General features: G+C 37.4%; 3 protein-coding genes across 3 annotated transcripts; 1 reads left to right on the forward strand and 2 right to left on the reverse strand.

The window, feature by feature from the left end:
- Positions 1-1,006: 1,006 nt before the first annotated feature.
- On the forward strand, positions 1,007-2,892 carry LOC111008624 (AAA-ATPase At3g28580). Its single transcript, XM_022281371.2, has one exon. It carries the CDS (start codon positions 1,091-1,093, stop codon positions 2,699-2,701), a length of 1,611 nt encoding a protein of 536 aa, XP_022137063.1. The 5' UTR covers positions 1,007-1,090; the 3' UTR covers positions 2,702-2,892.
- Positions 2,893-3,818: 926 nt separating this feature from the next.
- On the reverse strand, positions 3,819-8,019 carry LOC111008622 (HIPL1 protein). The gene is made up of 7 exons (XM_022281369.2): positions 7,183-8,019; positions 6,904-7,061; positions 5,707-6,501; positions 5,404-5,617; positions 4,794-4,972; positions 4,418-4,659; positions 3,819-4,327 (listed from the first exon to the last, which is right to left on the reverse strand). The coding sequence occupies exons 1-7, from the start codon at positions 7,271-7,273 to the stop codon at positions 3,922-3,924; spliced, it is 2,085 nt and encodes a 694-aa protein (XP_022137061.1). The 5' UTR covers positions 7,274-8,019; the 3' UTR covers positions 3,819-3,921.
- A 3,354-nt stretch (positions 8,020-11,373) lies between these two features.
- Positions 11,374-16,483, reverse strand: ELF5 (proline-rich family protein). Its single transcript, XM_022281370.2, has 9 exons — positions 16,180-16,483; positions 14,930-15,023; positions 14,624-14,709; positions 14,256-14,305; positions 14,077-14,143; positions 13,908-13,989; positions 13,396-13,805; positions 12,682-13,203; positions 11,374-11,894 (listed from the first exon to the last, which is right to left on the reverse strand). The coding sequence occupies exons 1-9, from the start codon at positions 16,258-16,260 to the stop codon at positions 11,676-11,678; spliced, it is 1,611 nt and encodes a 536-aa protein (XP_022137062.1). The 5' UTR covers positions 16,261-16,483; the 3' UTR covers positions 11,374-11,675.
- Between the last annotated feature and the right edge of the window lie 284 nt (positions 16,484-16,767).

Below are 16,767 nucleotides of genomic sequence, written 5' to 3' on the forward strand. Positions count from 1 at the left end.
TAAACTTAGACAACTGAATTAATTTTTAACACTACATTTTCAATTTGTCCCTATATTTCAATGATACACTTTTTTTGAATTTCTTGAAATCGATATCGTGTGGCTTACGCTATAATTAGGATAACATAGTGACCAACACAAGACTTAATCGTAGACCTCGTGATAGGTGATTCCACAATGACCTTTACGATTGCGTCATCCCTAGGAGACGGATAAGTGATACACTTGATAATTTTTTCTCAAGTTGGTCTTTTTAAGTGTTTGGTTATTTGAATTTAGTAATATAACTTGGACAATCGTAAGTTTAGTTTTAACGAGATATTAATTTAACACTTACTTAAACTCAAGGTATAAACGGATGAAATTTAAAAATTAAAATTTTCCTAACATTTTTCAATAAACTCTTAGAAGAAATTTCAAGATAACTTAACCAATCCATTATTCGTTAACCTCAATAAATCTCAATAGAGAGATGTTGTTGAAGATACTCTATCCGGTATATATCTCGTACCATGATGGCTAATACCAAGTACACACTAGCCCTATTGATTATAACACAACCGATAATAGAATTGATGCTTTAACTTGGATATAGCTTTGAGATAAATCCACTATAACCTCACATTTCAAAAGGCTAAGCTCAGGTAGACAGAAATTTCTAATCATTCGAATACAAACAAACTCAATAATCCTTATATAGGAAGAAAATTAAACTTTATTTAAAATCTATAAATCAATTAGACAACTCCCAAAGACATTTTAAAAAGATATTAGGACTAAGCAAGAGTCACTAAATTTAGCTTAAATTGTTCAAAGTGCATTCGTGACAACATTTCGCATTTAAAAATGTGTAGTTGTTAACTAAATTTCCAATTCCAATGCACGTCGTTAACAATAACGACAATAATAAAAGACTCCGTTAGTCTTCAAAAGAACACGCGGTCTTCTCAACATGACACGTGTCACCACTCTAATGGTTTGTTTATTAATTTATTTTATAATTGATAATTCGTGATATTAGGTACAATTTGCTTTTAAAAATAAGCGGCACTCTGTTTCCTCCTTCACTCTGCTCACAGAACACAATTCCATGGATTCCTCTTCCATAAGGCCGAAGAACGGAACCTCAAATTCCGATGACTCCGACCGCCGCGACGGCAAGGCGATTTCCAGGAGGAGGCCGCCGACGATAGCAGAGCTTTTGGCAACCTCAAGCTCTACACTCGCGACGATCATGTTCGCGTGGACGATCATCCGCCAATACTGCCCTCACAGACTTCACCACTATTTCCAAGAATATACGGCGAAATTAATCGATTACATTTATCCCTATCCGTACGTCCGAATCTCAATCTATGAGTTCGTCGGCGAACGCTTCAATCGAAGTAGAGCCTTCGCGGTGGTCGAAGCTTATCTGAGCAATAAGCTTACAGACGACGCCAAAAGACTCAAAGCCGACGTCGGAGAAAACAAGAACAGCTTCTCGCTGAGTATGGACGAGCACGAAAGTGTCACGGATGAGTACGAAGGCGCCGAAGTTTGGTGGAATTTGATCAAAATATCCGGTTCGGCGAAGAAGTCCCCTTCTCTGTATCCTGAGCCCGATCGGAGATTGTACCAGCTCAAATTTCACAAGAAGCATCGGGATCTTATAATCGAGTCGTATTTGAAGCATGTATTGAAGGAAGGAAGAGAGATCAAAGTGAGTAGGAGGCAGAGGAAGCTTTACACTAATGGAAGTGGAAATCGATGGCCGATTCACCGGCAGACGACCGGATGGAGCGAAGTCTCATTCGAGCATCCTGCAAGTTTCGACACGATTGCCATGGATCCAGAGAAAAAGCAAGAGATCGTAGAAGATTTGCTGACGTTTAGCCAGAGCAAGGATTATTACGCTCAAATTGGCAAGGCGTGGAAACGTGGTTACCTTCTGTACGGCCCACCGGGAACGGGGAAATCGACGATGATCGCCGCCATGGCCAATTTGCTCAACTATGACGTTTACGACTTGGAATTAACTGCAGTGAAGGACAATACAGAGCTTCGGAGGCTTCTAATTGAGACGACGAGCAAATCAATAATCGTGATCGAAGACATCGATTGTTCGCTGGAACTCACAGGGCAGAGGAAAATTAAGAAGGAACCTAGCTCGGAGAAAGAGAAAGAGAAGCCAATCAAGGAACCGTTGAAGAAAGAAGAGGAAGAGGCGAAGAGTAGAGTGACTCTATCCGGATTGTTGAATTTCATCGACGGAATTTGGTCGGCGTGCGGCGGAGAGAGGCTGATCGTTTTCACGACGAATCATATGGAGAAGCTGGATCCGGCGCTGATACGACGGGGCCGGATGGATAAACACATCGAGCTTTCTTACTGCAGCTTCGAAGCTTTCAAAGTGCTGGCGAAGAACTACTTGAATCTCGAAAGCCATGAGCTATTTGAGAAGATTGAGGAGCTAATCGGAGATGCAAAAATGACGCCGGCGGATGTAGCGGAGAATCTGATGCCGAAATCCCGGCAAGATTGTGCTGAGAATTCGCTTGGTAGGTTGATCGGGAACCTGGAAGAGATGAAGAGAGCGGCGGAGATGGCGAAAACAGATGAGACGAAGAAACAAGAAAATTCAAAGGACGAGTCCTCCTTGGAAGCAGAGATGGAGAAAACAGAGGAAGTGAAGAAGCCGGAAAATTCAAAGGAATCCTGAAAGTGACGTGACGACTGTTTTTGACTTGCGGGGGAAGACTGCTTGAGAATGGAGGGAACAGCAAAGTCCACTATAAGAAGTCAATGGTGATGAAGATAGAAATGGTCAAATATCTTGAGGTTTGCTATTTTTCCTTTTATATAGATATAATCCATTTTCTTTGGACTAGCAAAGGGATCCACATTTCAAGATAGGTTATATCCATGGATATACATGCAGGTCGATCGAGTTAGTTCGAAAATTACAGTCGGGTATAAGTAGAAACTAAGAACTTAACTCGTGACCATTCTCGTGTGCACCCATATGGCCATTTTTAAAAAATATTACCAAAAGTCAACAAATCTGTAAATATTAATTAACGCTGATGTAAAGTCTTAATTTTATGAAAATGCACATATGGCCATTTTTAAAAAATATTACCAAAAGTCAACAAATCTGTAAATATTAATTAACGCTGATGTCAAGTCTTAATTTTATAAAAATGATAATGAAAAAATCAATAAAATGTCGATACCAATGATATTTATAAAAAAATTATAAAAATCAAGAATTTAGTAAAAAATATTCTAAGTATTTCGCCCATTTATTTTACATTTGTTAGAGTATAATATATATCGGAAGAATTCCCCTTCGAAAGTTTACAATTCTGAATTTTAGAATATATCCATGGTTAATAAGAGCAACATTATTGGATCATTTTGATCAACGTCTAGTGATCAATGCTCAACTCCAACTCCAAAGAAAACAAGCGATTCGTGTGTGTGAGAGATCAATGCCCAACCCCCAAAAAACAGGCGGTTCGTGTGTGCACGTCTGCATGCATATGTATATGGGTGTACATGCGTGTAATTCAATTTGACTTTCTTAAATTATGCAAGTCGACCTGTGCGTAACTCAATTTATCAATAGACTATAACCTTCCAAAGTAAACGACTGAAATATCTACCCCACCTTTTATTGTGCAAGATTCATAACATCATTGAATACAGATTGAATAATTCATATGACAAAGTTAAAAACTAGTTCTAAGCCAACACAGAATAGTATACTTATGATGTGGATGGCTGCTGATCCCTCGAAGGAGGCTTCAAATTTGAATTCCAGGTACATAACCATATATAAAAATAATATTGTTATAAACCCAAACCAGGGGAACAAAAAAGCAGAGTTCTTTGCATCAGTAAATGGCATTTAAACTAACACTGTCCTTCCTTACCAAATCAATCACAAGTCACAAGCAGCAAAATCACACAAGAGAGTAGGAGCACTAGGCTGCTCCATGAGTTTGTCAACCGACCTGCATGAGACGGAGGGGACGGTGTCGGGCTGGAGCTTCCCACCGTTGTTGTTACATTCTCCAACGAGCAAGTGTATTTACAACGACTAGGCGGGACGACCCGGTAAACTCCACTGCTGGTTAGAAGGTAAATGTCCTTGTTATTGTCCTCACCAAATGAGAAGAGGTAACCCAAGGCTGGGAGAGGGCTTCCTGGAGTGGGACTACAAGGAATAGGAGAATCAGATGCACAACTGAAAGGAATCTCATTTGAGGTAAAGTTTCCACTGTTTTCTGGATTTTCAGTTCCTGCCCAAATAGCAGAAGCATACAAATCTCCATACAAGTACCTGTTTAAAAAGATCATAATAAGTATGGGTTTAAATGATTCTTTTTTCCCATCAATATTTGCATCTTCCTTAAAATTTAAACATACATACCTCCCATACATACATGGGTCGGTCTTCGACCGATAGAAATAACCCCCTGTTATTGATGCAGAACCTACATTCTTGTTCATTGAGGAATGGTTGTAGCCCATCACTGGGAAGATTGGAGTTATGGAATCTACGGGTGTAGATCCTCCGGGTGCTGCATTTGGGACAAATAAAAGAGGACCCTCATAAACACGCCATCCGTAGTTTCCGCCCTTTGTGATTATGTCCACCTCTTCGTATCGATCCTGTAAGAACGGGTAGAGAGATTTGAAGCGTCAATCAAAAGGTAGAATGGTAAACTATCCATTGAGATTTACTTCTGTCCACTTTAACAAGTTATTAACATCCCGAAACAGAGATGTAAGAGCGATATTCGAACCTCTCCAGTATCTCCACACATGAAGTAGGAAGGTCTTTCTGAATCGAAACTGCAGCGCCAAGGATTTCTCAATCCGTAAGCCCATATCTCCGGCTGCGCTGCTTGATCTTCAACAAATGGGTTGTCTTTCGGAATAGAATAGTTTCCCCATAGATCAAGTTTACTGATTTCTTCTGGACCTGTACATACAAATATGAGAACAGCACAAGTGGAATTACATGTTTTAATTTATCAGAGAATAATCAGGTTGGCAAGTAAATGAAGTTGACATTGACAATCAAATTAAAAGGTCCGATTCCACCAACTGCAGTGGCAGAGTTCAGAGAGAATAACTATACATGAATCCCTGTCTTGACTTGTGAACTCGACTCATTCGCTAACGAAGGCAATTCAAAACTGAATCGGTGAGGAGAAGACATTTTAAACGCCTCTTAAACTCGAGACATGGTTTGATATCGTGCACGTGCACATGTTTTTTGTCCCTTTTCTTTCTTCAAAGGAAAGATGAGAAGGAAGGACATAGAGAACATTTAAAAATATTGATCAACGGTGTATGAAAAACCAAAACTTTAAAAAGGAAGAAACTTAACAGTAAAAGCTGAAGACTTACTTGGTAAGTTATTGATATCAAGCCTCATAATCTTTCCAAGCAATGACTTCTTGTTCTGGGAAAAATTGTAAGGATCACCTTGACCACCGCCGTCTCCCATCATAAAGTAGAGATAACCATCTGCACCGAAGAGTATCTGTCCTCCATGATGACTGGTAAACGGAAGACCAATTGTAATAATTCTTCTCACTTCTGATGGCTTTGCAGTTGTTGCCTGAAAATAAGAATTGACATTCCTTTGGATCTCACAACTTAAAACTCAGGAAGTATAAAAAAATATTTGCAATGTTCAGGGATTTGTACCAATGAAGGCTGGGATGCACTCCCATTAACAGTGTACTCTGCAACAACACTTTGATGCTGGCACGGCTGGGATCCGCTGTCAGATGGTAGTTTTGAAGGATCACAGTTAACATCAGAATTACAAGAACATCTTCCAGAGCACCCTGGCCACTTAACCTTGTCACAATTGAAAGAAGCAAAGAATCTTCCATTTTGTGCAAAGTTTGGATGAAATGCAAGGCCCATCATGCCAAATTGAGTATCAAAGTTAACTTCATCAGTTAAATCTACAAATGGTTTAGATTCATCGAGCCCCAATACTCCTCCCGACCCCTTCTCGGGAATAGTTGCTAACCAAATCTTGCCCGCTTGGCTGGAGAAGAATGCACGGTTGGATCCATCAGGATGGGGTACCATATTCAGGAAAGATCCATTCCCAATTTTTTCAAGACATAAGCCATTAGGAGGGCTTAAAATTTCAGTTTTGTTAAGGGAAACAGGTTCACCGACAAAACAGACTGATTCTTCAGTGGAGGCTCCGCCAAATGCATTGCAAAAGTCAGTTTTTGACTGCCAGAGATCTGAGAGTTTGCCAGTACTGGAGTTAGTAGGTGCTCCAGCACGACCCTGTAACGATGGGGCAAAGGGGGAGTCGACTATGGTTACATTTTGGCACGTATCCCACACCGTAGCGCAGAAGTTGGTTGCTGCTTGGTCAGATTGTGGTGACTTTTCTGTAGTGGAGTTGCAGAGAAGAGGAACTGGCCTAGATGTGGAACCAACTTTATATAGATCACCAGAAAATGGATCACACCTCTGAAGATATGGTAAGAAGGAAAACAGAAATGGTAAAGGCTTGAGATACCAAGTAAAATACTGTGCAAGATGATCATCAAGCAAGTCCAAGCAATTAACCATTTAAACCAATGTCCATATCAGGCTCATTAAGCTATGGTGAAAAAGGGGAGTGCAGAAACCAACTTCGCTTCTGCAATCATTTAGTCACTAACTATCACAACATGACATAATTCCTTCAGAATCACCTCAAAAAGAAAAGTTTAAAGAAAAGAGGACTTCTTTCTAACTACAGTCAAATAAGAGACATAACACAAGAAAACAATCAGAAAGGCCATATACTAAGCAATAATCTAACTTAATCTGTAAATAAAGGGGAAATTTTCTGTTCTGTTTTGGGGATGATTGATGAACAAGTCTTACCGCACAGACAATTGATTTGATAAGGGAAGCACAGGCAGGATCAGAAATGTTCATCCCTTGGAATTGTCTCTGTAAAAGGGCATCTTGTGTAGAGTTGCAGCAAACACTCCCGTTGTAAGTACAAAACTTCAATGTAGAGTTCAGAGTAAAAGGGGCCGCTACACCAATTAAATCAGAGAAAATCACAAGATGTTAACAGGAAACTGAAGCATCAAAACAGAAATAAGATACTGAATTTGGAAATACGAAACCAAGTCAAAAAAAGGAAGCAGAACCTACTTGAATCAGAGCATAAGGGAAGTGAAACTGTAGGATGAACAAGCAGAAGCAGGCCCCAGAGGAGGAAGATGACACCAATAAAACGCTCCATATCACCAAAAAGACGAGAGAGAGAGAGAGAGAGAGAGAGAGAGACAAAGAGAGAGAAAGGGATTTTCTTCAGTCCATCCCAAGAGATAAGCTCAGGAAAGCCAGGGCATAAAAAGGGATGTCAGGGTTTCAAGCTAAAAGACCAAAGAAAATTATGTGAAAGCATGAGAAATTGGAGTTATCAACATGGTGCCCATGACTGAATTCAAACTTTCATACCCTTCTCTCTCTAGGAGAAACCCTCTTTCTCTCTCTTCGTGTTGGACTTTGTTTATTCAAGCTTCTCGAAGTAAACCCATTTTCAAATTCCGCTGTCTCTCTCCAGAAATGATAAACTACTAATTCTGCCTCATCCCCTTCGTCGAGATTTCGACATGTTTTCTTCAACTCATACGAATAAAAGAGGTACCATCTCCATCATATCAATTTCTCAAAGCTTCTTTTGAGTTTTAATATATAAATATCGAAGACCAATGCGCTAAATGGATAAGTCAGCAACGTTGACTTTACCTGCAATCTCTGTCTACTTGAATATGGTTGTTGAGAAATCCACTGGTTTTCAGCGGGAAATTCAATTCGGATATGGCTACCCAGCGAGTTAAAATCCATCGCCATAGTTCCGCGCAGTGTCTTCCGAACCAACTCCACCAAAAAGTGAGCCGAAAGAGCAAAATTTTCAAATTTGAGAGGAACCCACATGGATTTATTAAAAGGGAAATTCGGATTTCGACGATGAGTTTGACATCAGACATGACGAATGGTTGGAATTGTCAAAAGAGACGCATAAATAAGAAATCAAAGGAAAATAGAGAACATATGAATTTAAAAAGAAAACAGTGAATAGAAAATATATAGAATAGTTCCAGATGACAACACAGTCTGACTTTGCCTCTCATTTTGGGATTGAAAAACATCATGTGATTCTCTGTCCAAAATATGATTGCCATTGTTCTAATACTGCTTAATCTTTTCATTTATATAGGCATTGTTAGTAAAAATATCTTAATTATTGTTCATCAATTGTCCACATGCAATGGTTTCAGGTTCAACAAAAGAATCCAAATATACATTTTTTTAGTTATATATTTGTAATTTGGACGGTTTGAGCTGTGACCCACCAATTTTTTATTGAGCACTAAGAAGTTAGTGATTTTTTTTTTCTTGTGAAAGTACAAGTTAGATCGTGCTAATGTGCTAATGTGCTAATAATGGTCCATTTGCAAGTTGAGGTAAATTAATTGCAGCCAATTATATTATAATATTATAAAAGGTTTGAGACTTTTGTTTTTACCTAGTCAGCAACACGTCACGAAAAATTTCATAGTTTTATTTTAGAGTTTAAAAGTATAAAAATTAATTAAACAATTAAAAAGTTTACTACAATTTGGCTTTTTTCTCTCAACGTTTTTATCTCACCAATATGTTATTCTCCACTTATGACGTTGTAGTAAATCCCATCACCCAAATTTAGTGACTAAAAAAATTGAGAAACATTATTACTTAAAAAATTTTCATAAGTGAAATACACCAAGAAAGAAGAAATAATTTAACACATATTCTTAAATTTTCACCATTTTTTGTTCATAAAAATAACAATTTCTAAAAGAAATAAAACTCTATGTTGATTTCTTATTTGAGTCATTGAAAAGAAAGTAAATATGTCATTTTTGGATTTTTTCTAATAAATTACTTATTGTATATAATAAATCTTCTATAAAAAGTAACAATTATTCACGTTGCATTATAATTAAAAGAAAAATTAAAAATTGAAGCATTATAATTAAAAGAAAAATTAAAAATGGAAGGTTCAAACAATCTAACTAAAATAAGAAAAAAAAAATCAAGACATAAGAAAACATTTGAATGAAAAAAGAAAAACTCAAGTTTTGGCTGACAAAATATTAGAGAAATAATAAAAAAAATAACCATTGTTTATATAATTGTAGGAGAAAGAGTTACCAAACCTTTCAACTTTTCAACTTATTAATTATAATTATAAATAAGCCATAACTTTTTTTAATGTTTTTTTTCCGAAACATCAACTTTTTTTTAATTAATTTATAGAAATAAAACTTTACACATTTTAATTCTGTGAAATTTTATTATTAATTATAATTAAAAACAACTATAATTTTTTCAATTAATATTATAGAAACAGACAACACTTGACCTACCCTATCTTAATTTTTAATATTATCTTAACTCTTTATTTTTACTCAATAATTAATAGTTCTTTTGATGATTCAATAATTAATGAAAAAATTAATTTGAGAAAAAAATAATTGACAAAATAATATAGAGGGTGTGTATTAATTGGAGGAACCTAGATGAGAGAGACACATCTATAGAGACAATAGATGAGAGAGATATTTGTATTTAGAAATCAAAATTGTCCTAATAATAGTGAAAATTTTTTAAATAGAAGGATAAAATTAACGTAAAAGTTCTATTTTGTGCATTTTTCTTTTTTCTCAAAAGCTCTTGATCACATTTTATATTACCAACCTATAATGTTCTTAATTTGCTATTTCTTTTCCTTAATTATTATCATTATATTATATTTTAAGTTTGTTAATTTTTTAACGCTAAATTCCTAAATTTGTTTATTCGCCCGTGAAAAATAAAGGCAATAATGAGGAGAAGGAAACCCTAAAAAAAAACTCTCTCTAGTTCAATTTGATAAAGTTGGTGGGGATAACAAATTTATTTTGTTGCTATAATTCTGTACAAATATTTCTGAGCATAACACATAAATCAAAAGTTTTACTTTCTAAAAATAAATAAATAAAAATAAAACTTATAATTATCCCAATTATCCAACCATGAGAACAATTTTTTCTATCGCATTGACATCTCAACACAATGCAATCTACAATTTGTTTCAATTTGAACAATGATAAATTCCGAAAAAGCTAACTGTTACCATCGACTCATCCCACCTTGATTGATTGAGGATTAATTTCTTTAGTACATCTCTCTTCACTATCAATTCTTCTTTCAATCATCCATACGTACATTGTAGTTGTCCTTGCCAAAGAAGGAAAATAATCTCCATACTTTCACACGAACTGTAAATATTTTCCTTCTGTTTCATCCACAACCTCTTGATTCTTTTGTTGTCATGAGAAAAGAGAGGACAAATATTTATATAAAAGAAGTATAGAACCAAAGGGAAGTATAGAGGAAGATGAAAGGATCCGGGAAGGATAATATGTCGTATGTTTAAATTTATAGTTATGTGCAATTAATTTACCCTTTCAACTTCCACACATCTATTTGTAACCACAATCAACTATTGTTAGCATATTAAACACGATCTTACTTGAAGTTAAAAAAAAACATTAACTTCTTACCAAAAGTATCAAAGAAAATCAACGAAAATAAAAGAGGCAAAATGGGGCATATCAAATAAACATTTATTCATAATAATTATAAGAAATTCAATAGTTGCATGTAAAATGACGAATTTGCCTCCAACTTAATATTCAAAAGTATAAGAAATGAAGGGTAAAAACGGCAAAAAAAAGTTTCTCTTTATTCATAATAATTATAAGAAATTCAATAGTTGCATGTAAAATGACCAATTTGCCTCCAACTTAATATTCAAAAGTATAAGAAATGAAGGGTAAAAACGGCAAAAAAAATTTTCTCTTTATTCATAATAATTATAAGAAATTCAATAGTTGCATGTAAAATGACCAATTTGCCTCCAACTTAATATTCAAAAGTATAAGAAATGAAGGGTAAAAACGGCAAAAAAAAAGTTTCTCCAGATCCTGCCTTTTATATATGCACACACTAGAGATGTGTAGGGTGGCTGAGGAAAATAAAAAGAACCCTGAAAGATCATTGATTTTAAAAGATTTCAAAAGTTAGGGAAATTATCCTATTGAATAAACTTTATTCATAAAATGATTTCATTTCTTTAAGATAAATTCTCTTATGAATTGCTTGACAACAGTCAAATTTCTCTCTTTTCTTTTCTTGATCCAACAAATATGAAGCAGGTTATTGAACTATGGTGTTTTTTATTAATTCAAGTAGGTGATTGAACCTTCAACTCCTTATCCATTAAGCTATTCTCATATTGATGACAATTAATGGTGTAAGATCAGCTCGATGTCGATTTGAAATAAAATCTGATTAACAATTTCCAACTTTTCCAAAGTATAAAAATGTCTACATGACACAATATAAGGCCTAAGTTAATGCCCCTACCAAGAAATGCAGCAGTGCACTGATGCAGGTATGCTACCCTTTGATGCAGCAAAGAAACCTTGAAGACAGAAAGCAATGGTGGTCCCCAAATCTGTCTTCAGTCTAGAGAAGTACAAGCCACTTGCTTCTCCTCCCTTTTGATTACACTTGCTGCCTCCATTTCCCATATAAACCAATTCGACATCTCAGCCATCAAGCGCACCAAGGGCTTTCATGTCCTCCAAAAATGCCATGTACGAGTCGTCGATACTCTGTTTCTTTGGGGCTGATGATGAGCTAACCAACTCCGGCTTCCCAACAATAGGAGCTGCAGGCAGGGACGGTGCTGCTGCAGTTGATGGAGAAGGCTTCGCCTTTGCTTTCGGGACCGCAATCTCTCTTCTCACTCTAACTGATGCAGGAACCTGAATAAATGGCAGGTATAAGTGTGGAATGTCAGAGTAATGTTGATATATTTCTGAGGTAAGAGCAGAATAAGATAAATTTTCCAGTGCAGCTTTCTAATTCCCAAATGCCAAGGATCAAAGCTACATGTTGATGCAACTAGAACCGTTTATGTTCTATATACACTACTATCATAAAGGTCACTTGTAGATTTACAGTAGAATAGTACGGCCAACCACGTCTTATCTAATCAATGACATGCCAAGCAACATCATAATTTTATCCCATTTCCATGCTCAGGCAGGTAGAACACTTGTCAAGGGGAGAGCTACAGGGGCATATGGGGTGAAAGCATAAATTGCCCTTGACGACCAGGCCCCGATTAGCTCATTTTTTGCAATAACATTTCAAAAGGTAGGCCACCCTCAAAATGTTCTAAGACTAAACAATGTAGTTATTTAAGAATTTTACTTAAAGTTGGGTTAGAGGTCAAAGATTCCAGCTAGGATAGGAAAGCATAAGCAAAATTATAAAATTAATCATCAGTTTAAGTAGCTGACTAATTAAAAATGGTAGTTGTCTTCTTGAAATATATTTTCCTGTCATCCTTAGCATATAGTTATCCCTTCCCCTGAGGGCTTGCCAACCATGTACAACAGGTGCCAGCTAGAAATATTCTACATTAAATCCATTAATGAAGCACAAGTTTGTGATAATCAGCGATAGTGTACCCGTACATTCCTACCAGTCAATGACTGCAAATTTTAAAATCAAATTGCACCAAATTAACATATTCAGTCTACTTACCATTGCTGTAAGTTCTGGAGTGTGCTGAGCTAGTGGACGCTTAACAACAGTAGATGCAGCAGATTTAACATACGAGGGCTTTTGAGGGACAGGTGGCATGTATGCATTATAGTCATCTTCGTGAAAGATGGGGGGAGGGCCAGGAGGAAGAGGTGGTCTCATCATGGGCGGCGGTCCAAGGGGAGGGCCAAATGGTGGCCTTGTCATTATTGGGACCATCATTCCAGGTGGGAGTGGGAGTCCGGGTGCAGATAATGTTGGCCGCATATCTGGTGGAGGTGGAGGTGGGGGAAATCGAGATATTCCAGGGGGTAATACATCAGGCTGTAAGGTTGGTATCAATGAGGGCCCACCTAATGGAGAAGGTCTTGGAGGTGGAGGTGGGGGAACCATTTTAGAAACGTCTTTGGTTACTGAAGAATTATTTGTCTCCTCGTCACCTGATGCACCTTCAGTCTGATCACTTGCTGGCTTTGGTGGCATCCCAGGTGGAGGAGGAGGTGGCGGGAGAGTAGTAGGTACCTAAACGAATGAGACCAACAAGAACGTTAGTTTGTTTACAAGTGTTCCTATAGTTTCTGTATTTAAATATAAACATTTTTTATCCTTCCAGACAAGTCAGCTAAAGAAACCAGGAGCCTCGTAAAGGTGCAGTCAGCCTCAGCCACTTTCAATCCCATTCCATGTTGAAGAGAAGTTGAACAGAAAAATTACCTGAGCTGACACTTTGGAGGTTGAATCATCCAAAAATGCAGGCTGACCTCTCTCTTTTTCAACTTCACTGGTTCCAGGAGGGTGCATCATGGTAGAATGCTGCAAAGATGGAGGCAGCAAAAAGGGAGGGCGACCTGCAACTTGTTCCCTTGGTGGAGGACCAGGAGGTGGTGGCGGCAATGGTGGTAAACCCAAGTTTGATGCTACAGGCTTTGGTGGCAATGGAGGTGGAGGAGGTAGAGGTAGAGAATCAGGTAGAGCAGGACCATCAGCAGAACCCATTTTAGCAGAATCTGGCAAAGGAGGGGGTGGGGGAGGTGGAGGTACAGACAAGGGAACATCCTCTGATTCCATGTTTGAGGATGATGCAGCACCACTTGTAGAAGCATCGGATAGAGGAACTCTTGGTCCTACAGTTCGTATACAAACAAAAACTCATTGGAGCATAAAAATATTAAAACACCCATGTAAACTGTTGTTTTACAACAACATTGAAGAGGAACAAGTCGTACCAATTGATGATTTAAACATTGGAGGCTTCCCAGGTGGCGGAGCTCCAGTGGGATTCAGCGTGGGGTGATGGTAAACAGAGTCCTGAAGTGGCAGAAAAGTATCATAAATCCAGAAATGCAAGATAGGGACGAAATATAAATGGCTAGATAATCAATCAGAGTTGCTCACTTCAGGATTTGGATGTTTTGCTCTGTCTTCTTCCTCTTCAGTTCGTCTTCTTGGAGGTCCCAAATGACTGGCCAGAAGACAGATTATAGCGCTTGAATATAAAAACCATAGTATATTTCCAAAAGGGAAAGAAGATTTGAGTCAATGAAGAGCAACGTGAGAAAGAGAGCCTTTTGTACCTGAACATAACTGGGACCTCACCCTTTTCCTTCATCTTGTCTTCATATTCCTGTCCACAGAGAACGGAAAGATGATTGTTGGGATCAAAGCTTGGTGTCAATGAGCAAACTAAAATAAAAATCACATAGTTGAATAATGAATGCTCAACTCACATAGTAGTTGCAACATACCCCTTTAATGCAAATACAAGACCATAGGTGAAACAGAGAAACTTAAATAACGTCAACATGAGTGATTTTTTTTTCTTTTTTTCTTTTTTTAATAATCATAATTTCAGGGGATCAGCTTCTCATTCTCATAACAATTATGTATCATATCTTAGCGATAAAATAACTTTTATCAATAAGATATTAAATATAAAAATTACCCTCCTCTTCTTCAATACAAGATTAAGAGTATCCTCTAACTGTCTTTTCTTGTGCTTTCTAGCTTTATCGAGGGCACCATCAGCCTCTGCACAAAACATCAGAGAGATTTTTTTAAAAAATAAGTGATGTGAAAAAGCTATTAGTCACAATCATAAATTAAAATTTGAAATAAAAGTCTAAAGTCCAACATTTCGACATTGCTTGTAAAGAATCAGGATAATAAAATAGATCTCTTGAATCAACAAAGAAAATTGAAGAACCCATCAGCAATTAAGTGAATGAAGTCCATAAAGGCTGCGACTTACTCATCATTTCCAACTTTTGAATTTGCTCCTTGATTGCATCAGGATCTTTCTTCAAAATTCCCACCTCCCTTACCTTTTTTCTTTCTTTCTTATTCTGGTAGGCACACAAAATAGCTGTTATTAGAGGTTATTGATTTGAATCCAATCATGGACAATCACATCACAATAACATTAATAACCAAAAGAAGGTCAACAGCAAAGGGATTTACATGGTTCGCAAAAAAAAAATAGTTTTCTCTAAGATGCACAATTAAATTCAACCTCCAAAGTTCTAAATTCCAAAATTTCTAAAATGCACGACTTAAAAATGAATGTCATGATACCAGGCATCTTTCCAAAATCTGATTTTACTACCCTTTACCACCTTGAAATACAAAATTATTATCATATGAGTTTCACAAGAAGCTATAGAAGTCCAAGGGGATCTGCATCTTCAAGATTGATTCATAGAGTTGAACCAGCCATATCGACCATAACTGTACTTACTGACCAACCTCATGCCAATAACATAAAGAACTTATTTCCTAAAGAAAAAAGATCCTCCAGAGTTATTTATATTATACACGCAAGGGCTGTGACTTTCAAGCCAATAATTAGGGCCCGCAACTCCAAAGACAAATTAACAGTTCTCGAACGAATGCAATGACAATGTCCTTCTTCACCAACTCTTTACTACAGGAAAACCCCAATAAGCTTCTCAATAGGTTCGCTGGCTTCAGAAGAAATTTCTTAGAAGAAACATAACTTCCAGATACCTCTTCAAAGGAAATATGAATGAAGAAAGAACATTAGAGAGAGCTACTTGGATTAAGTTTAACTGCATTAAAAATACACTTTTAGGGCGATACTGAATGGTCTCTGACAACACCCTGATTCCTATGGAAAAATTGAGGCGGTAGCTAGGCCGAAGATCAATTCTGTGATATCCCACTAATGTAAAACCCTAAATCTAAATTCAGGCATAACCCTTCAGAGTTGAATTATGGACCCAAGTCCTTCACTGCACCCAAACGAGCAAGAATGTCTTATTTAAGTAGAAGATTAATTCGAGTCAATAAGTAAATTGTGCCGCCGAATTTAATTGATTGAGATATGAGAAGGTGGTACGCAAAAATCACGACACTGAGGCAAGCAATACTAAACGACGAACGTAAATGAGGCTCGAAGACGGCGGCGTTGAGATAAATTGAGAACTAAGAAGTTGACTGGAGACGAAAAATCCCAAAATAAATGGTCTCAGAAACAATTACCCGTTTCAATTCCTTCTTGCGAAGCTCCTTGCGGTAAGCATCGGTAGGGTTCATCACCTTACCTCCTTTGGTGGTCTTCATCTTCTTTCTCTCGCAAACTCTCCCCCTTCAAAATCCCTCTTCTTCTTAATCTTCTTCAATTGTTAGTATCGCTGTTCTTCCTCGAAAATCTCAGGGCAGAAACCAGAATTACGGGCGGCAGAGAGAGGGGGCTACGGCGACAAAAAAAAGCTCGCTCTCCCTGTCATCCGCACCCCGGAGAATGTTTTATTAGACACGAACGACGCATCGTCTTCACCAACGAGTCAGCGACATGTCGTTACACGATGTAGTATGATATATGGAAACAAATAAGTATAGGAATTGTCGTAATATATCCGAAGGATAAAAAGTCAATTTTGACCTTGAGAACCGGTTTGTAAGTGGCGGAGCCGGAGCGTGGAATGGGCAGCTTTGATGATTGGACCTTTTCTGAGAGGCTAGTCTTGATGGGCTTTTGCATTGGCCCATCGCATTTAAACGTCCTGTTTCTGGGCCGTTTCGGAAGGCTTCGTTTCTCTTTCTGGGCCTCAAGAGGGTAATTGATCC

Source organism: Momordica charantia, assembly GCF_013281855.1.
Source record: "Momordica charantia cultivar OHB3-1 chromosome 3 unlocalized genomic scaffold, Mcharantia_2.0 BLBB01000003.1, whole genome shotgun sequence".
In the NCBI taxonomy this organism is placed as follows: Eukaryota; Viridiplantae; Streptophyta; class Magnoliopsida; order Cucurbitales; family Cucurbitaceae; genus Momordica; species Momordica charantia.

Excerpts from the sequence above, each read along its gene's own strand:
- LOC111008624 (XM_022281371.2), top strand. The coding sequence starts at position 1,091 with ATGGATTCCTCTTCCATAAGGCCGAAGAACGGAACCTCAAATTCCGAT.
- LOC111008622 (XM_022281369.2), bottom strand. The coding sequence starts at position 7,273 with ATGGAGCGTTTTATTGGTGTCATCTTCCTCCTCTGGGGCCTGCTTCTG. Across the intron at positions 4,660-4,793 it reads TGTGTGGAGATACTGGAGAG|GATCGATACGAAGAGGTGGA; the intron begins GTTCGAATATCG and ends CCGTTCTTACAG. Across the intron at positions 4,328-4,417 it reads GACCCATGTATGTATGGGAG|GTACTTGTATGGAGATTTGT; the intron begins GTATGTATGTTT and ends CTTTTTAAACAG.
- ELF5 (XM_022281370.2), bottom strand. The coding sequence starts at position 16,260 with ATGAAGACCACCAAAGGAGGTAAGGTGATGAACCCTACCGATGCTTAC. Across the intron at positions 13,990-14,076 it reads CAAAACATCCAAATCCTGAA|GACTCTGTTTACCATCACCC; the intron begins GTGAGCAACTCT and ends CTGCCACTTCAG. Across the intron at positions 13,204-13,395 it reads CCTCCAAAGTGTCAGCTCAG|GTACCTACTACTCTCCCGCC; the intron begins GTAATTTTTCTG and ends TCATTCGTTTAG.